General features: G+C 31.2%; 1 protein-coding gene across 1 annotated transcript in view; it reads right to left on the bottom strand.

Moving 5' to 3' along the window:
• The window catches only part of LPCAT2 (lysophosphatidylcholine acyltransferase 2), a 76,837-nt gene that overhangs the window by 42,238 nt on the left and 13,672 nt on the right, over positions 1-20,927 (bottom strand). The window contains exons 5-8 of the mRNA XM_051979865.1: positions 19,294-19,354; positions 17,764-17,822; positions 16,932-16,966; positions 13,020-13,074 (exon numbers count right to left, since the gene is read on the bottom strand). Of these exons, the coding sequence (XP_051835825.1) occupies positions 13,020-13,074; positions 16,932-16,966; positions 17,764-17,822; positions 19,294-19,354 (210 nt within the window). The remainder of the gene's footprint in view (positions 1-13,019; positions 13,075-16,931; positions 16,967-17,763; positions 17,823-19,293; positions 19,355-20,927) is intronic.

The following is a 20,927-nucleotide window of genomic DNA, read 5'->3' as shown; positions in this document are numbered from 1 at the left end:
AAATGAGGCTGGGAGGGGGAAAATACACTTAGTAATGGTAATTTTGAAAAGAATTTTGAAGATAGTTTCTCTGATAAAGTCTTCATTTTTCAAACATATAGTGAACTTAGTCATATTCATAAAAAATAAGAGCCATTCCCCCAATGATAAACGTTCAAAAGACATGAACAGTTTTAAATGAAATGATCAAAGCTATGTTTTTTGTTTTCTTTCTCATTTTTTTTCATTTTAGAATATATTTTCTTGTGCAATATGATAATTGTGGAAATATGTATAGAAGAATTGCACGTTTAACATATATTGGATTACTTGCTGTTTAGGGAAGAGAGTAAGGGGAAACAGGGAGAAAAAAATTGAAACACAAAGTTTTGCAAGGGTGAATGTTGAAAACTATCTGCATATATTTTGAAAATATAAAGCTATTATTTTTTTAAAAAAAGAAATAATCAAAGCTATTTATAGCCATATTTTAAAAAAAAAAACACTCTGACTCACTATTGGTTAGAAAAATGCAAATTAAAACAGTTCTAAGATGCTACCTCAACCTATTAAATTGGCTAATGGCCAGAAAAAAGACAATGAGAAATGTTGGAGAAAATATGGGGAAAATGAAATATTAATGCATTATTGATGGAATTGTGAACTGATTCAACCATTCTGGAGAGCAATTTGGAACTATGCCCAAAAGGCTAAAAAAAATCCCTTTGACTTACAATACCACTACTATAGGCATGTATCTCGAAAGGGATAAAATAGGAAAGGACTTATATGTACAAAAATATTTATAGAAGCTCTTTTGGGAGGGCAAAGAATTCAAAACTGAGAGGATACCCATGCAACTGGGGAGTGCCTGAATAAATTATAGTATATTATGATGGAATACCATTGTACTATAAAAATTATGAGTAGGATGCTCTCAGAAAAAACAAAAAAACAAAACTGGAAAGATTTTCATGAACTCAAAAGGGAAATGTACTGTGTCAAAGGCAACAGCAATAATGATTTTGCTGTCCTCAGCTATAATGATCCAAGACAACGTTAAAGGACTTATGATGAAAAATGCTATACATGCCCAGAGAAAGAATTGATTGTGTCTGAATATAGACTGAAGCATACATTTTTTAAACTTTACTTCACTTGAGATTCGTAAAGCAGATATTCTGGGATAAAAGAATTCAAAGCCATAATTACCTTTAAAAGAAGTATTTTAATACAAAATAAGAGATGGTGGGAAATAGGAGGGGAATGTTCATTCAAGACAATGAATTTTGCTATAGCTCTACTGGTTATTATAAAGTCTCAAGTCACAATTAAGGTATGGTTTAAAGCTGTATTCCCATGAGAGGTCTTCACTCAGTTAATTCCACATACCACCATATGAGAGGGTAAAAGACAGACTTTTTTTTTTTTTTTTTGCTGTTATTGAAGCATAAAGGTTATATTCATTATTCTTTTCTATTATTCTCTTAATAAATATAGACTCCAAGATTGTTTTCAGCTCACATTTTGTCATCTTTCTATAAATTAATCCACTAGAGGTCTCCAAATCTCCCAAATAGCAAAATATAGCTTCTAGGAGAGACAGCAAAAATTTTAAGCACCTTAGGGTGCTTCTGTTCCAACAATAAGTAGTAATTTTAAATCTTCTGGCTTTGGAATCTCTGATCTTGAGGTCTCCCACTCCCTGAGAATCCTATTATTCTAACAATCTGTCTGTCAATAAACATTATTGTCTTTTGGTCAGTGATAACCAAATTACAGAGATCACTTCTTGATCCTACCTCTGGGTCATAAAATTAGCATATCAATAACATGAAGAACTAGATAAATGTGTTTCTTTGCTTCTGTTTCTTTGCTAAATTCTCTTGGAATTTAGACCACTCCAGTGGTGTTACAATTTACAATAAATTTTGCCTTTTAATTTGGGGGTGGGTTAAAGCTTGCAAATTCTCTTTTTTTTTCCTTTTGCTGTGGCAATTGGGGTGAAGTGACTTACCCAGGGTCACAGAACTAGGAAGTGTTACGTATCTGAGGTCAGATTTGAACTCAGATACTCCTGATTTTCAAGCTGGTGTTCTATACACTGCACCATCTACCTGCTCCTGCAAAATTTTTTGAGATACCTTGTGACACCTGTCTGTGACCCCCAATCTTTTGGGGTCCCTTCTTAACTTCAAAAAAACTAGCTTTTTTCTTTCTAAAATATTTTTATTTTGTTAAGTATTTCCCAATTATATGTAAAAAAATTTAATACTCATTTATTTAAAATTTGGAATTCTAAACTTTCTCTCTTCTTCCCACCTCTTAAGAAGAAAAATTATACATGTGAAGTCATGTAAAATATTTCCATTCTAAATATATTGCAAAATATATACACATAGAGAAAAAAAGAAAATAGAATAAATATGCTTTAATCTGTACTCAGAATTTATCTGTTTTATCTCTGGCAGTGAATAGTATTTTTCATTATGGTTCCCTTAGAATTTTCTTGGATCATTGTCTGAATCAAAGTAGCTCAATTTTTCACAGTTGATAATCCTTTCGATGTTGTTGTTATTATGTACAGTGTTCTCCTGGTTTTGCTCACTTCACTTCAAACTAACTGTTCAAGTACGTATTTTCCAAAAAACACTAATATTTTCTCTTTTTTTTCAACATAACTGGAATCTTTTATAATTGCTCAGTATTAAAATCCAAGAAAACTACCTATAATTATGTGTTAACAATACAAAATGATAAAAAAATTAAATGACTAAAGAATTGAATTTACAAATGCTAGAATAAATCATTATAAATCAATCTTATAAATTAAATAGGCATATAGCATTCTTTCTTATATGTAGTCAGTTATACTTTGCATTGAAAATATTGCCTAATAAAGTGTCTGGTACATTAGTGAAATATGAGTTAGCTGGGTCCCTATTTGCATAGTTAATATTTACTCATGTAGCAATTTTAATTATCTTAATATTAACATGGCATTTTACTCTTGGAAATTTTTTTAAAAAGAATTCAAAGGAATAAAATGAATAAATTTTATAGTTAAATATCTGAAGATTTTTAGCTACCCTTAATGAAAAAAAAAAATGGGAAATCAAAGAAGTCACTTCTTCTAGGGCTAATGCTTTATGAGGCAATGTTGATTATAATATTCAGCAATCCTTTCTAATATTTTGCTAAAACTTAAAAGGTCTGCTATAAACATTTTTGTACATGTAAGGATCTCTTTCCCTTTTTTAAAAAAATCTCTATGGAATATAGACCTCATAATGGTATTGCTAGATAAAGGAGAATGCATAATAATTGGGCATAATTCCAAATTACTCTCCACAATGGTTGGATCAGTTTACATCTCCTCCAAAAGTGCAATAATGTCCCAATTTTTCCACATCCTCTCCAATATTTATCATTTTGCTTTTTTTGTCATTAATGACTCTGCTAGGCACGAGATGGTACCACAGACTTTTTTTTTAATGTCTATTTCTCTAATCAAAAGTGATTTAGAGTGCTTCTTCATATGCCTATACATAGCTTTGATTTCTTCATCTAAAAACTGATTGTTCATATCCTTTGAACATTTGTCAATTGGGGAATGGCTTGTATTCCTATAAATTTGATTCAGTTTCTATATATTTGAGAAATGAGACTTTTATCAGAGACATTTGCTGTCAAAATTGTTTCCAGATTTCTGTTTTGCTTCTAATCTTGGTTGCATTGGTTTTGTTTGTACAAAAGCTTTTTAATTTAATATAAACAAAATGAGTGTTTTACATTTTGTAATTCTCTTGTTTGATCGATTCTTCACCTCCCCAGAGACTTGACAGATGGACTATTCCTTGCTCTTCTAATTTATATAGTGTCACATTATATATCAAAATCATGTACTAATTTTGACCTTATCTTGGTATATTGCATGAGACTGGTCTATTTCTATTTTGTGTCCTATTGTTTTCCAGTTTTCTTAGCAATTTTAATCAAATTGTGAGTTCTTATCCCCAAAACTGGGAAATTTGGGTTTATTCAACATTAGGTTACTATGATCATTGATCACTGGGTCTTATGTACCTGTATTGCATTGATCCACCATGCTATTTCTTAGTCAATACCAGATAGCTTTGATGATTGCTATTTTATGATATAGTTGGAAATCTGGTTTTGCTAGTCTATCTTTGTGTTTTTTTTTAAATAATTCCTTTGATATTCTTGACTTTTTGTTTGTCAAGTTGAATTTTGTTTTTCTTTTTTCTAGTTCTATCAAATAATTTTTTGTTAGTTTGATTGATATGTCACTAAGTAAATTAGCTAAAGCAGAATTCTCATTTTTTTAAAAATTATATTGACTTGGCCTACCCATAAGCAATTGACTTTTTATCTATTATTTGTTTAGATCTGATTTTATTTGTATGAAAAGCATTTTATAATTGTGTTCATATAATTCCTGGGTTTGTCGTGGCAGGTAGACTCCCAAGCATTTTATATTATTTACAATTATTTTTAAATGGAATTTCTCTTTCTCTTTCTGTGGGACTTTATTAGTCATATAAAGAAATGTTGGTGATTTATGTGTTTTTATCTTATATCCTATAACATAACTCAAGTTGTTAATTATTTCAGTTAGTTTTTAGTTGATTGCCTACACATCTTATCATCTGCAAAGAATAATGGTTTTGTTTCCTTGTTGTCTATTCTAATTCCTTCAATTTCTTTTTCTTTTCTTATTACTACTTATTTCTAATAACATATTGAATAACAATGGAAGTAATGGGCATCCTTGCTTCACCCCTGATATTACTAGGAAGACTTGTAGCTTATCTCTGTTACATGCTTATCATTTTAAGGAACATTCCCTTTATTTCTATAGAGTCTTCCCTCACTTAAATTCAATTCACTTTCATGCCATAGAATCATCTCCCTTATGACATGGTCCTCTTTGAGAATGAAGGACAAACAACAATCTCTGTGTGTAGAGCTACCCTACTTGGAACCCAACTGGAACTAGTCAGTTAGGAAACTTCCTCCTTTCTTCCCTCCCTTCCTCTTTTTCTTTCTTCTCTTTCTTCCCCACCTCCCTTTCTCCTTCTGTTCTCTCACTTTCCTCTCTCCCTTCCCTTTCTCTGTCTGCACAGGGTATCATACTTTTCTTTTTTTTCCTTTTGAATCTCTGACCTCTCCCAAAATATCTCGGGGTTTACTCTCTAGATTTTTTTTTTCTTAAACACCATATTTTAAACCAAAACCACTCAGATTCTCATAGACTGGCCAACAATGAGTTCCAGGCCAAGCCCCAAGTAGTCATTGGTCTGATTCACCAATTTTTGGCCAGAAACCCAGAAACCCCTCCCAGATTTACTTATTTAGGTTTTTTTTTTTTTTTTTTTTTCTGATCAGGTGAAAGAGGTCATACTTTGCTTCAGTTTATGACTAGCCTTAATCACTAAATAGGTGTGGTCTCCTGTCAAATTAAGACCTTTTGAAAACCATAGCTTAAAAAGGCCAGAGGTGGGAGTGAGGGGAGGAGGGTCTCTCACTGTATCTGGGGCCATCTCCAATATCTGGCTGTTTTAGTTTCCAGTATTTTTCCCCTCCAAAAGAAATTCCTTTTATTTATTTTGTATATAATACATATATGTTACATATGTGTGGGTACAAAAACAAATAAGTTGTGTGTGTGTGTGTGTGTGTGTGTGTGTGTGTGTGTGTGTGTGTGTTTGAGGCTGATTAGCACAACCTGATGGGAGCAAAAGTATACTATAACGAAGAGGTGATACTCTTGGAATGGTATATGCAGGATTGACTACAGCATACCCTGAATATGAATATGAAGGTAACCCCTTGAAACTTCGATTGTACCACCATCACACTACCAACATTTTCTCCAAGGTTAACTAAATACCTAAATCTTATGGCATTTTTTCAATCTTTCTCCTTTATCTATGTAAACTTTTTAATACACTCGTCTTAAATTTTCCTTCTCTCTCTACTTTTATGAAACAATGCACTTCCTTTTCTTCTACTTTTGGGGTCTTTTCTATCTCTCATTCATTTAGCAATAAGTATACGTCAAATGTATTTTTTATGCATGTCACATTTTATATCTAAGAGACAGTATAGCTAGCAATATCTCCCTTCTATTAAGAGGAAAAGAGTAATAGATTAAAATGAAGTTTTCTCTCTTATACTCTTCTTTTTACTTCAAGAGTCAGAGGAAAGTGAAGGAAGAAATCCATAAACAATTATCACTGCCCTCTCAACAAGAGAAGAGACACACCTATGATGATGCTAAACATAATTGGGTATGCTCTGAACTCCTTGAGAGCACAGAAAGGGATTGATAATACTCTAGTTCAGTTCCCTTATTTTATATTCCATGGGTGGCAATGTGTTACCCAGGACAGCAAAGCTAGTTAAAATCATTGAAAAGTATAAAATCTAAGCCTGCTGATATTCTGACTAAGGTTCTTTCTACTAAGCTATAATATCACTTATGCTTTTCATGAGCACACTCTAAAATAAACTAGACTTCAGAACATTTCTCTACATTTGTGTGATGGAGAGCTCCCAAAAGGCAGCGTCTAGGCCAAAAGCCACAAACCAATTCAGTACCTTGGAAATTAAATGAACTACAGAGAGAGTTATACATGTACTTGAGCCTTCTACAAGTAACTAGCTCTTTTGGGACTTCCAAATATTTCTGAACCTATTGAATAAAACATTATTAAATGCTGCCCTTTCCTAAATCCGAATTTCCTGAGTTTTGGTTGAAAAAAAAAAAAAAACACACCCACTTTGAATAACAAAATGTTCTTATGTTTCTTTGGGTGGTGAAATGTCCTCCCCAAAATGTCTAAGAATACCACCCACACTTTTAAATATATACTATAACCTTTGTAAGGCGATTGCTTAGAAAAATATGAGTATATATGGGGATATACATACATACAAATCATTTTTAATACCTATAATAAGTTGGAATTAAAATAGTCTCTAAAGACTATGTGTTTTGACTGCATTTGCATTAAAATGCATTACAAGAAAGTAGCGAACAAGTTCTATCTTCAGTTATCGGGAGGGAGGAAGGTATGACTTTTTTTTTTGTCATAGGCAATTTTGTTATCATGAGCAAAGTAATAAAAATGTCCAACAAACATTTATTTGGAATTTACTATGTTCTGGACACTGTGCTATGTAGGCATTAGGATACAAAACTGAAATGAAATTTTTTTGCTCCCAAGGAGCTGATATTTTATCAGAAGAGTTGTCTCTTCTATAAATGTATTTATGTAGATAAATGTACATATGTATATTTATACACATGTGTATAAAAAACAAAAGGTTGGTAGTACTCAGAATTTCAATGCATAGAAGAGGAAAGGAAGAAAAGATCTATTTTGGACATGTTGAGTCTGAGATTCCTTCTGGACATTCACTTTTAAATGTGCAATGGGTAGCTGGTGATGTGATACTGGAGCTCAAGATAGAAACTAGCTAACTATACACAGTAATATGTGCATTAATTTAACATACAGCTTCTCCTCTGCAGTAATCAATTAGAGAGTAATCAATAGAGAGTTATTGAATATTTGAGATGTTCTCTTATTAACTATCTTACTTTGTGTAACTTGAAGCCATGATATGAGCTGTCTGCCAAGAAAGTGTGGATGTTGTTATTATAGATAAAGAAATTTTGTAAAATTGTAAAATAGTTTGATTTAATATAAATTTTTCTTACTAGGATACAAAATATTTTAAAGTCATCACAAAATACATAAAACTTTTCTATTAAAAGTATTCACTAATGTAACGTATCAGATCTTAAACTCATAAAGAATTAAAGAAAAATGTTCCTCATATTGAAGAAAAGTCACATGTCGAGTCTGTTGTAAGATTGTCAACTTAAATATTCAGAGGACTGTGATTTCCTCACACTAAAGAATACTGAGCAGTGAGCAAAAATGTTTGAGAACCATTAACTTAACAGGTTCATAACCAATGTAAGAGAACTTAGGGATGATCTAGTCTAATTCCATAAAACCTTCTATAGGAAACCTTTTCTGACTAATCCTTAATTCTAATACATTCTCTCTGTTGATTTTTCCTATTTATTTTGCACATAACTTGTTTGCAAAATTATTTCCAACTACACTAAACTCCTTGGGGTCTAGGATTATCTTTTTTCCCCTTTGTATGTCCAGTACTCAGCAAAGTGCCCGTAACACACCAGCTACTTAATAAATGTTTATTAACTCTTACTGACAGAAAGGAAGCATTTTACTAAAAGTTATAAAAGCACATGGCAAACACAACTATGTATGGAATATGGTCAATGCAAATGACAGCCACAAAAAATTAATTTAAGTTCTGTTGCCTAAAAAATTGGGGGGGGGGGGAGATAAAGGTAGAAAAATACATGAGAACAAGGATTAGGTAACATAATTCTTTTGTATTCCTCATATCACTTTGCAGAGTGATTATTGCTATTAAGTCATTCAGTCATGTCTGAGTTTTTGTAACGCTGTGTACCATACTGTCCATTGCATTTTCTTGGAAAGGCTACTGGAGTGGTTTTTCGTTTCCTTCTCAAGTAGATTGAGACAAATAGAAATTAAGTGACTTGTCCAGGGTCACAAAGCTACTTAGTGTCTGAGTCTAGATTTGAACTCAGGTCTTCTGACACTAGGCATGACTACTCTGTCCACTGAATCATTTAGCTGTCCTACACATAGTGACAGGCATATAATATAAGTTCAATATTTACTAAATTAAATTAAAAATATATTATCAGTCACAGGCAAAACTAATAGAGGGAGGATCAGAAGGAATCAGAAGGAAAGCTTTTTTTTTTCAAAAACGGGAAAATTTACATCATGTTTCTCTGATAAAGATCTCATTTCTCAAATATATAGAGAACTGAGTCAAATTTATAAAAATAAGAGCCATTGCCCTTTTGATAAATGGTTAAAAGATACAAATAATCTTTATAAAAAAAAGGAATAAAAGCTACCAATACTCATATGAAAAAATTCACTAAATCACTATTATTTAGAGAAATGAAAATTTTAAAAAGCCCAAGAAATCACTTCATGTCTATCAAATTAGCTAACATGACAGAAAAGCAAAATGACAAATGCTGAAGAAGCAATAAAACTGGAATACTAATACACTGTTGGTGGAACTGTAAATTGGCCTAAGTATTCTGGAAAACAATTTGGAATTACATTGAAAGGACTTTAAAACTGTGTATACCTATTGACTTAGCAAACCATTATTAGAGCTTTATCCCAAGTAGTTCAAAGAAAAGGGATATAGCTGTACAAAAGTATTTATAAAGATATTTCTGTAATGACAAAGAAGTGGAAATTGAGGGAATTTTCATCAATTGGGGAATGATTAAACAAGTCATGGTATATTATTATGATGGAATACTATTGTGTTATAAGAAATGGAAAGGGGGATAGTTTCAAAAAAACCATCTGGTTTTTTTGGGACTGGTGAAAGAGAAAGTCAAAAAACCAGGGAAACATTGTAGACAGTAATAGCAATTACTGTAAGGGTGATCAACTATTAAAGATTTAGCTATTATAATTAAGACAATTCCAAAGGACCCAAAATGAAAAATACTATTCACCTCCAGAGAGAGAGAGCTGATAAACAGTTGAAAAATGCAATTAAAAAAAAATTTCTCTTGCACTTTTTGGGTTGTATTTTCTTTTGCAACATATCTAATATGGAAAAGTGTTTTGTATGATTTCACATGGATAACTGTGATAATTATTGCTTAAGAGGTAAGAGAGAGGTGGGAAGGAAAGAGAATTTGAAACTCAAAATTTTTTAAATGAATATTTAAAAATTGGGAATAAAATTGGGAAACAACAAAATAAATAAAAATATATTTAATACATATAACTTCAATGTTAACTTGAACTACAGATAATAATTTTCTATTCACAAAATTCTGAAAATCTGAGTGGCATTATAGCAGTAGAAAGAGTGCTATACTTGGAATCAGAAAGCTATGAATACAAATTCCACCTTCCATTGTGAGATACTGAACAAGTCCTAACAGTCTCTGAGACAGTTTTCTTCTTTATAACTTTGGCAAAGTTATTATAAAGATCAGATGAGTCTATGCATGTAATGTACTTTATCAAGTTTAAAATACTATATACAAATGCTCTATATTATTATAATACCTAATCCTAGGTTTTCAAGACAGAGTAAATGTGAAAGGATGCATACAGAAAATTTATACAAGAATATATTTTTTCTTTTTCTTTGTTTAATTAAAAAAAATAACATTCTTTTTTTTTATTTTAAGATTCAAATTCTCACTGGAAAATGAATGAATACCCATCAATTGGAGAATAGTTGGGTAAATTATGGTATATGAATGTTATGGAATATTATTGTTCTGTAAGAAATGACCAGCAGGATGAATACAGAGAGGCTTGGAGAGACATACATGAACTGATGCTAAGTGAAATGAGCAGAACCAGGAGATCATTATATACCTCAACAATGATACTGTATGAGAATGTAGTCTGATGGAAGTGGATATCTTCGACAAAGAGAAGATCTAACTCACTTACAATTAATCAGTACTGGATAGAAGCAGCTACACCCAAAGAAAGAACACTGGGAAATGAGTGTAAACTGTTTGCATTTTTGTTTTTCTTCCCAGGTTATTTTTACCTTCTGAATCCAATTCTCCCTGTGCAACAAGAGAACTGCTCAGTTCTGCAAATATATATTGTATCTAGGATATACTGTAACATATTTAACATGTATAAGACTGCTTGCCATCTAGGGGAGGGAGTAGAGAGAGGGAAGGGAAAAGTCGGAACAGAAGTGAGTGCAAGGGATAATGTAAAAAACTACCCAGGCATATGTTCTGTCAATAAAAAGTTATTTAAAAAAATTCAAATCCTCTCCCTCTTTTCATACTCATTTTAAAAACTTACTGTGACTTCAGATAGAGTGAAAAAGTAACAATATTTCAATATTACAAGAATCTAGTATGATATGGATACTCATTACTAAGGCAGATCATAATCAACTGGCCTTTACAGAGTTGTGGCTGAAAAAAAATCGTAACTGTGCTGAGGAAGTAACATAAATAATTTGTGGGGGGAAAGAATAAAAATAGAACAAAGAAATATCTCCAAAATTCCAGGGGTAAATATTAATCATCAGTAACAGGTTGCATAGAAATGGGCAACTGTTTTTAATGATTCATACTAATGAGCAGCAATGAAGAAAGAACTTAATGAAGTACTCAAATTTTAATTTTAATGTGGATATATTAGCAGATTGATAATTCTACTTCTTTTAGTTAGCAATATCTAATAACAATATCTGAAATATACTAAATGATAAAATAAATTTTAAAAATCCTGAAGAAACCAAGACAAGCAAGGCTAAAGTATTTGTGCAGTAACCTAAATTAGAATGCCTCAGTCTAGGCAGAAAACAGGATGCTTCAGCAAAGGCCATGAACTACAACCAGTAAGCAATTTGAATAAGCATTTAATGTAGGTCTTTTTAGCTATATTTAAGCACAATGGGGAATTAAAAGCATTCAGAAGTCAATAAAATAACTAGGACTCCTTGAATGAAAGGTAGTTTCATAAAACCAAAATTCTAAATTCCATAAATCTAAAATATACACATTAAGACTGAAGTCTTCAAATTTCCAACATCTTGCTTAATATATCTGCTTTTAGAACAATTTTGATGCATTAAATCATATTGCACTCAGGTCAGATTGGTGGAAAACAAAAGTCTGTTTCTGAAGTTAAACAGTAATGAAAATACTTTCCTTCAAAAAATATTAACTAACCAAGTACAAGTCTGGCTAAAATAATGTTGTTATACCAAAAAAAAAAAAAAAAAAAAAAAAAAAAAAAAAAAGCAAAGACAAAGAGGAAAACAATATAGCTGTGTGACATAGAGGAAATGTGGCAAGAGTGGTTAAAATGAGAGAAAAGAGGAATTTGCATACTTCTATTGCAATCCAAAGCTGACCACTGCTATGTATATCAGGGTAAAATATGGTTCTATGACTGTTCCTCCATCTGTTTGCTAGAGTTTTCCTTATTTGGGTTTATGTCATCAGGATCCGAGAAAGGTCTGGTTTGCCTTTGTGGTATAGACAACTCTACAATTCTGTAGTGTTTGTTTCAGTTTGAAAAAAATAAAAATCTACAATAATAAAAATATTTAAAAATAATAACAGTACTTACATAAACTCGGAATAATAAGCACAGTATAATTAAGAAAAGAACAGTGTCTTTTCTAAGCAAACCAAAAAGCAAAACTAAATAAACCTAAAAACATTTAACTCAAATTAAATACAAACTTTTGCAATTGAAAATCCATTTTAACTATAATTTGCTCAATCCTAAACAGTCTGTGTTAATAATGAATTACTTCTGGAAGGCTAAGGAACAAAAACTAAAATTAACAATCAAAAAAAAATTATTCCCTCATAAACTAAATTCCAAAATATTACATATTTGTAGCTTCAATTTCTATGTGTGACTTGGGATGCAAATGCATAGCTGAATTTCCTATTATATTGAAGAATGAGGTTACTATTACTCAGAATGTCTTTCCTAAGAAGGGTTCTAAGATTGGAACTTATAGCCTGTGTCTAAATGCAGAATTCATCGAAAGGTGGAACCACTTTTAAAAGTATAAGGTCTATCGTAACTTCATACCAGTCAGGAGTTACACACCCAAATCTGTGGTCCTAGAACAAGGGTTCTTAAAATAGATTCTTAATTTCAGGACATCTAAGAACTCTTTTGTAATTCTGATAACTGTATTTCAACATAGTTTTCTTTGTAATTCTATATGTTTTATTTTATGCATTTTAAAATATTATTCTGAGGATTCTTCAGACTACCAAACCTGTCCATAGCATAAAAAAATAAAAGGTTAAGAGCCTTTAATTTGGAAATTCCAGGAGGAAACCAGTAAGCCTCATCCTAAATTTCACATCTAAATTCTGATTAACTTACCTCAACTTCTACCTTTGTGAAGAGCTGGCTGAAAGTAAGCATGCAAAGTTGAATGCTGGAGAAGGGGGAAAGAAACAATGCCATCTTTATACAAGAATACAGAAATTATTTAACGTTATTAATTATTCTTTTCATTTCCATAGTGTCAAACAACATACAATTTGACTTTCAAAGATATTCCTTTTCTACTGATAATGCTCCATAATAACATCTTACAGGCTGAAAGTTGATCATTCTTGCTAAGCAAAAATTAAAATTGTGAGATATTTTTAAGTCTCACAGCTCAGCAGACTATATCTCAAATTTGAAATCTTTCCAAAAAGGATTTATTTAAGATTTCACTTTAAGATCTATTAGACAGAAAGGATCTCTTAAATATGACTCTAAGCTTCTAATCTTTTCTAATGGATATTAGAATGCTGCATGATATGCTACAAATGCTAATATCCATTAGGAAGCATTTGTAGCATATCAAGCAGCATTCTGATAAGTTCTAAGCTTTACTTTAAAACAAAATTAAGACTTTCATTAAAATTGATTAAAATCTTTCAAAGACTGGTTCTGAAATAGGAGATTTCTAGCAAATTTCTTAATTCCTTAAAGATGGTATTTTTCACTCTCTTTTTTAACCTTTTCATAAAAGCATTCATCTATAAGTCTTTTAAAAATACATGATCCATGCTTGAACTTGAGAATTCTGAACTGCAATGGGTTTTGCCAATTGGGTATCCACACTAAGTCCAGCACTCGTATGCAGAGACTCAGGGACCAGGAGTCCACCATGCTGCTTAAAGAGGAATGAATTGACTCAGATCTGAAATGGAATAAAATCCATCTTCTGAGCCCATCAGTAATGATATCAGCTAAAGAGGAAACACTTATACACTAGGTGAGACAGGGAGACCCAGTATGTGTATCTATGGATATGAGAGTATATATTTGGTTATATAAGCATATGTATAAACATATACATATATGTATATGATTCAATTAAAGAGTGCAAAGTAGTGTAATAGATGCTTATTCAAAACAAAAAAGACCAAGTTGATATTTTTAAATATTATATATTTTTGAGATGAAAAATTACTCACAGTGAAAAATATTACTCCAAATAGCCAAGTGCATTTGTTTGTTTGTTTTTTAAGGCAGAAATCAAAAAAAGGAAGCTAGGGAATAAGAGGTTTACCACTTCCATATCTAATTATATGAGAGGCCATGTGGCACATTGGATAGAGAACTTGACATGGAACTAGGAGGATATGTGTTTAAATGCTGCCTCTGACAATGAATGGCTCTATAATCTTGGGCAAATCTTTAACCTATAAGTGTTTGAGGCAACTCTCTAAGAGTATACATTATAGAGAAAATGCCAATTCAACCTGTACTGGAAAGGGAGCTTGCTTATCTGGGTATTCCCAGTGCTGATGAAATCATAAGGCTGATCCTTATCCCTCTGTCTCATTAAAAATTATTCATTTAATTTTCAGTTCTCATAATTTCCAGATAAAACTGAAAATATCTTTCCACTTCTAGCAAGGAAATATACTTAATTTTGTTTGCTAATAAAAAAAAAAAAGCAGTAGCATGTAGAATTCAAAAATTACTCTCCTTAGATTTCAAAGTTAACATTTCTGCTTGTTAATTTTTGGGCATTCGCTACTTTGAAATTGCTTTTTACTCTTAATGATCCAAAAACAGATCCTCAAGAAATATAACTATTTTCACAAGGTACACTACCATCCACTCGCTTTCTGAAGATTCCAAGCATGATTTTACTTACTCTTTTAAAAATTTTTTTCTGTATTTTCTGGCAAATATACAAATGGTGATATATTTAAAAAATACAGAATAGACAAATGATTATTTTTCTCCTAGAGAAGTCAAATGAATTCAGCTTTTAAGATAAGTTTTCTTTGATTCTATTCTTCCATATGCTTTGTACTTATCTCCTTGCTAAATTAGAACATAAATGAAATGAGCAAAAATAATAACTAAAGCCAAACAAATATGTTTGTTTCAGCCAAATTGAAATATGAGCAGAACATTATAATAAATATCTATGCTACTCTATGGTATGATGACTTTTGGGAGGGACTTTAGGAAGGTATTGATTTTTAATATCTTTAGCATAGGGAATTCTTGGTAGCAAATCCTCCTATAATAAAGCAGAATAACAACTATTATCCTTAGAATAATTGGTTGACTGAGGTACTAAGAAGATGAACGACCAAATGTCTTGTCCAGTATTTCAAAGACAGTAGATGTCTGGGGATAATATTTGAACTCCGACCATCTTGACTCTGAGGTCAGCTCTCCAATTACTGTAATGCAATGTCTTTTCAATACCTTTTACAACAGTCTTAATTTTAAGAAAATAATATATACTTTTTAACTAGATCATGAGACATCCTAATTTTTTTTATTTGAAAACTATGGTAAATATGGTTATTATATATGTATGTATCATTTGGATATCCTATAATTTACATATTTTATTGTTTAGTTGTTCTAGTCATGTCTGACTTTTTGTGATCTCATTTAGGGTTTTGGGTTTTTTTTGTTTTGTTTTATTTTGTTTTTTTTGGCAAAGATACTGGAATGGTTTGCCATTTCCTTTTCCAGATTTTTTTATAGAAAAGGATACTGAGGAACAAAGTTAAGTGACTTGCCCAGGGACACACAACCAATAAGTGTCTAATGCCAGATTTTAATTCCAGTCTTCTGGATTCCAACCTCAGAGCTCTACTCACTGTCCCCTAGCTGTCCTTTAATGATTTTAATGGGATATATAAAAAAATTGGAGAAAATGATTATCACAACAAATTGAAGTTATGACTGAAGAAACAACGAAATACTCAGCAATACTGAATTCTATGACAATGTGCATATATATCTTATCATTGAAGGCCAAATTATTTTTTCCCTCATCTATTTCTAAATTCTTAAATTCTTAAAAAGCTTAAATTTAATTTTTAATTTAAATTTAATTTAATATTTAATTTAATTTAATAATAATTATTAAAAGTTAATAATTAATTTAATTTAAGAACATTACCTACCTAATCATGTAGGTAAAATTATGTCAGTTAAACACATACTCATACAGGTTATAAAATAGTGCATACTAAGTATGTATCATGAAGATATATTCAAATTATAAATGTTCCTCCAATATCTGTCACCAAACATCAAGCTGGCTCAGAACTCAATAACAGTGAATTAAACATAAGAATTCTTTGTGAGGAAAAAAAACACTGACAGAATGTTTTAAATTACTTCATAATTAATTTAATAAGAATGAAAACAAATTCTCTTTTTTTCTGACATACTTTTTTAAAGAACCGTTGACATTTAACATTTTAAAATATTAATTTTATTTTAGGATTATTAATTTAGGAACAAAACCAAAATTTGGAATCTTCAAATATCCAACATAAATTTATATTCACTATGCCAAGTGCTGATAATATAGTTATCTTCCTGTGCCTAAGAAATTTAAAGTTGTCATTGACTAGTCTGCTCCTAACAGTAAATTCAAAACTGAAGCATTATCTGATCACAGTAAATCTGATTAAACCCAAAGCAATGCAAAACTCTTACACTGAATTTTTTTTCTACATAAAACTAAACAAGTTAAAAAATAAACTAGCAAGCTCTTTATTCAGAAATGACAATCTTCAAAGATCATCATGATACTATTCAGAATTTGCATTCAAGGTACCAGAGCACAAGGATTTATCTGATATACAAGGCTACTTTTTGCCAAGAACTGTCATTCACTTATCAGCTAAAAAAAATCCCAAATCTCTAATATACAAACTGAACAAGAAGAGTTCTGTGACCTAAAAGATCTGTTTTCCCTTCCCTAATAATTGATATATACTGATATTTGTAGCACAATACACAACTTACAATGTATAACCCTGCCATGTCCAGGTCACAGTATCCTAAAACAAAAAGAATACTCAAAATGTTAGTGAGGGATTAAAGTGGAAGGGAAACAAAATTATTTGCATTTAAATTCATTACTGTATTGTTTAAGAATATTCAAATTTTAAAAAACATGATGGTGATTTACATAAGGGTTATCATCTATTTCCATATGGAAATAAATTACACTAAAAATTCTTTGACATTTTGACAAATGTTTGGCTCTTATTTGAAGGGGGGAAATAAGTGATTTTATATATGACTAAATTTCATGCTCAAATTAAAAATTAAATTTCAAACAATTCTCAAAAAGGATAATACAAATAAAATACTGAGAAGGAATGTAGATTATAAAAACATAATCAATTCAAACCTACAATCAGATGTACTTTTCACTAATTTATGGAATTTAATTAATATATCCTTTTTTCAGTGGACTAGAGAGGAAAGAAAAACTAGTTTCTGAATTGAAAGTAGGTTTTTTTTATTTAACTAAAAGTATACTAAGGGTCTTCTAAGAGAACAAAAAGATGAAAACCACCTCTGATTTAAAAATAAAAATCTAATCCTCAGAGCCTACAATATTCCCTTATATATTCCCCATCATCCCATCTCCAAATTCAAATGGGAACCTATCATCCAAAGGAAATATATTTCCTCTTTTAAAAACTAACTGTTGAGCAAAATGTGACTCTAGAGATACTGGTACTATCTGTGGCAAATAACCACTCAAATATTAGGGAAGCTCACAAAAATCTACTCTGAGTGTTTAAAATGTTTGAAATTTCTTCCATTGGTAATTTATAGTGCTCACCAACTTATTTGGATATCTCAGCAGTATTGGCTGCACTGGAACTCCTGGAATGAAGGCTCCTAAAACCACAAAGAAATTTGGCAATTTGTCTTTTATATCAACAAAAACTGTTAAAACAAAGAAAAGAATAAACCATTTAAATGGTGGAGAAGCAATGTGATGTACCAGAGAACAAAGTCAAAAACAGAATGCCTTCTTCTGACATTATGGATGTGTGGATCACAGAGAAATCACTTAACCTTATCACCCTCTTTCTCTCTCTCAGACTCGGTAAGCAATAGGCCAGTGGTTCATCTGTATTATTAGGAAATTCTTTATGTAGTTGAAATCTCAGCTGGACCTCATAGTTTTCCCTCAAAGTGAATAAATAGAATACCAAAGAGCTTGATAAATGTTATAGTCTTATAAGGTAGCTAATGAATAGTTAATTCAGTGGATAAAACAATGGGCCTGAAGTCTGGAATACCTGAGTTCAAAGTGAGCTTCAGACACTTAACACTTCCTAGGTGTGTGACCCTGGGCAAGTCACTTAACCCCAATTGCCTCAAAAAAAAAAAAAAAAGAAGAAGGAGGAGGAAGAGGAGGAAGAGGAGTAGGAGAAACTGCAAACTACTTCAGTATTTTTGACAATAAAAATTCATGGGTAATATTGGCATACTATAATCTATAGGTCATGAAGAATCAGACACAACTAAACAACAACATAGTCTTATTGAAAACAAGTGAATATTTAGAGGGATTTCAGCAAAACTGAGGAAATTGTCAAATTGTTGGATTTTCTTTCCATATTGCTCCATGTTTATGAATTTATATAGAGATCCCTGCATGATCATTTATGGGCCCAGATTCTGACTTTCTCCAGTGGGAGAAGAGAACAGCAACATAAGAACCAGACGTAAAAAATAATAAATTCTGTGCCTTTACAAAGTCTGAAAACTTTTTCTAGCTAGAAATATTCAGAGAAATACCCAATAGTTACTTCATGAAGTTTTTAAAATTAATTTTTTTCAATCAACAAAAATTCTCTTCTTTCTACCCATTCTCTCCCCTTTTAATTCCACAGAGAAAGAGGGGGAAAACGCATTGATAAAATGTACAAGCAAAAAAAATCCCTCCCCCCCACTGGACAAATCCTCCAAAATATATTTCCAACTTTATTCTGAATCTATCTTCTTTTTGTCCTAAGGTGGAAAGCCTACTTCATCCTGTAATTGTAGTTGATCATTGTGTTGATCAGAATTATAAAGGCTTTCAAAGTTATTAGTTTTCATTATTTCATGGGGAATCACCAAATCAGTTGAGGTAGCAACATAGTATAGTAGAAAACACTCAAGATTTTTAGTTAGTTGAATCCTGACTCTGTCACTTATTACTTACCTATATAATGCTGATCAAGTTATAGACTTTCAATTTCCTTGTCCTTGAAATGATGGCCAAATGATCACTAAGAACCATGCAAGCTTGAAAATCTATACTCCTACAGGCAATTTTATACCTATTTGTCAAAATGAATTATTAACATTTACTCACCTGGCTTAAAAGTGATCAAACAGGTACGATTAGTGCAGGTGCCTTCTGGGAAAACTAATAACTTAAGGGAGAAAGGAATATATTTATTATTTCAGTTTCATTAATAGATTAGCATTTTATTTAGCTTATTACTATGTAATTGTTACTACTTTTATTTTCTAAAAATGTTTTTAAAAAGCATGAGATTGATTAGAACTCACTGATTTTTCTTCCAATTTTCTCCTAAAACACAGGAATGATGGTGAAATCTTCAACATGATTACTATGACAAGATTTTTTAACCTTACACATAGTTGGCACTCAAAAATGCTTGTTACTGTTGATAATGATGATTCAACTTAATTTAAAACACGGAGACACTGGGCTGTGCTCCAATAAGGCTTACACGAAATGAACATTAGGATGTATTCCAGTTTTCTTTTTATCTTTATAATAGCTTGGTCAAATAAATTTTTGTTTATTCGCTTCAGTTTTCCCTTTCAGAAACAGTACTGATCTCTCATCACATATTTCTCAATTACTAAATTTTAAAATGCTCATAAAATGTTTTACTAGTCAAGACAATATATGGAAAACTACTTTACATTATTAATCATTACTCAATATTGTGTTTTAGAGTTTGTAAAGCACTTTCGATAAATGATCTCATTTCATTCTCAGAACAATCTTGGTGAGGTAGGTGTTATTATCACCTCCATTTTACAAATGAGAAAACTGAGATGAAGAGAGGGTAAGTGTTTTGCCCAAAACTATGTAGTTAGTATGCAACTGAGGGAGAACTTGAACTTAGGTCTTCCTGACTCAAGGTCCAGCATTCTTTCTGCCAGACCAACTAGCTGCCTAATAAGTAAAATGAAAAATGAAAAAAAGTACAACTATCATCCACTTATTAAAAAATAATTCCCAACAATGCTGATGTGATATCAAAGCATTATTACATTTGATTGTCATTTTTGGTTGTTTCCATCATCTCCAACTCTTCCATTTAAGGTTTTCTTGGCAAAGATACAGGAGTGATTTGCCAATTACTTCTGCATTTTACAGATGAAGAAACTAAGGCAAACAGTTAAGTAACTTGCCCAGAGTCATACAGTTAGTAAGTATCTGAGACTGGATTTGAACTCAGGTCTTCCTGAGGATAGGTCAAATGTTCTATCCACTAAAACACCTAAATGCCATTGCTCAGCAGAAGATAAAAAGTGAAAATGATAAATGCTAAAAGAATTGTGGAAAGATAGGTAAACAAATGCACTATTACTACAGCTTTATACTGATCAATCCATTGTACAAAATAATGTGGAATTATGATTTTAAAAGTACTTTTAGCATATATATATATATAATATATATATATATATATATATATATATATATATATACATACACATACTCCAGCCTGAGATATAACAACCAAGTATATATTCCAAAGATAGCAATTTTTGTGGTAACAAGAATTGTAAACAATAGACATCCATCTATTGGGGAATGGCTGAACAAATTGTAGTATATGAATATAATGGAGTATTTTATACCCAAAGAGAGTGATAAATATGAAAAAATCAAAGATTTGTATGAACTGATAGAGAACAACGTAAGGAGAATGAGGAAAATTTACAAGAGATGTGAAACTCAGG

This window comes from Antechinus flavipes, chromosome 2 (assembly GCF_016432865.1).
Source record: "Antechinus flavipes isolate AdamAnt ecotype Samford, QLD, Australia chromosome 2, AdamAnt_v2, whole genome shotgun sequence".
Lineage (NCBI taxonomy): Eukaryota > Metazoa > Chordata > Mammalia > Dasyuromorphia > Dasyuridae > Antechinus > Antechinus flavipes.
Note: the sequence above shows the minus strand (reverse complement) of the source record. Positions and strands in the feature narration are given on the sequence as shown.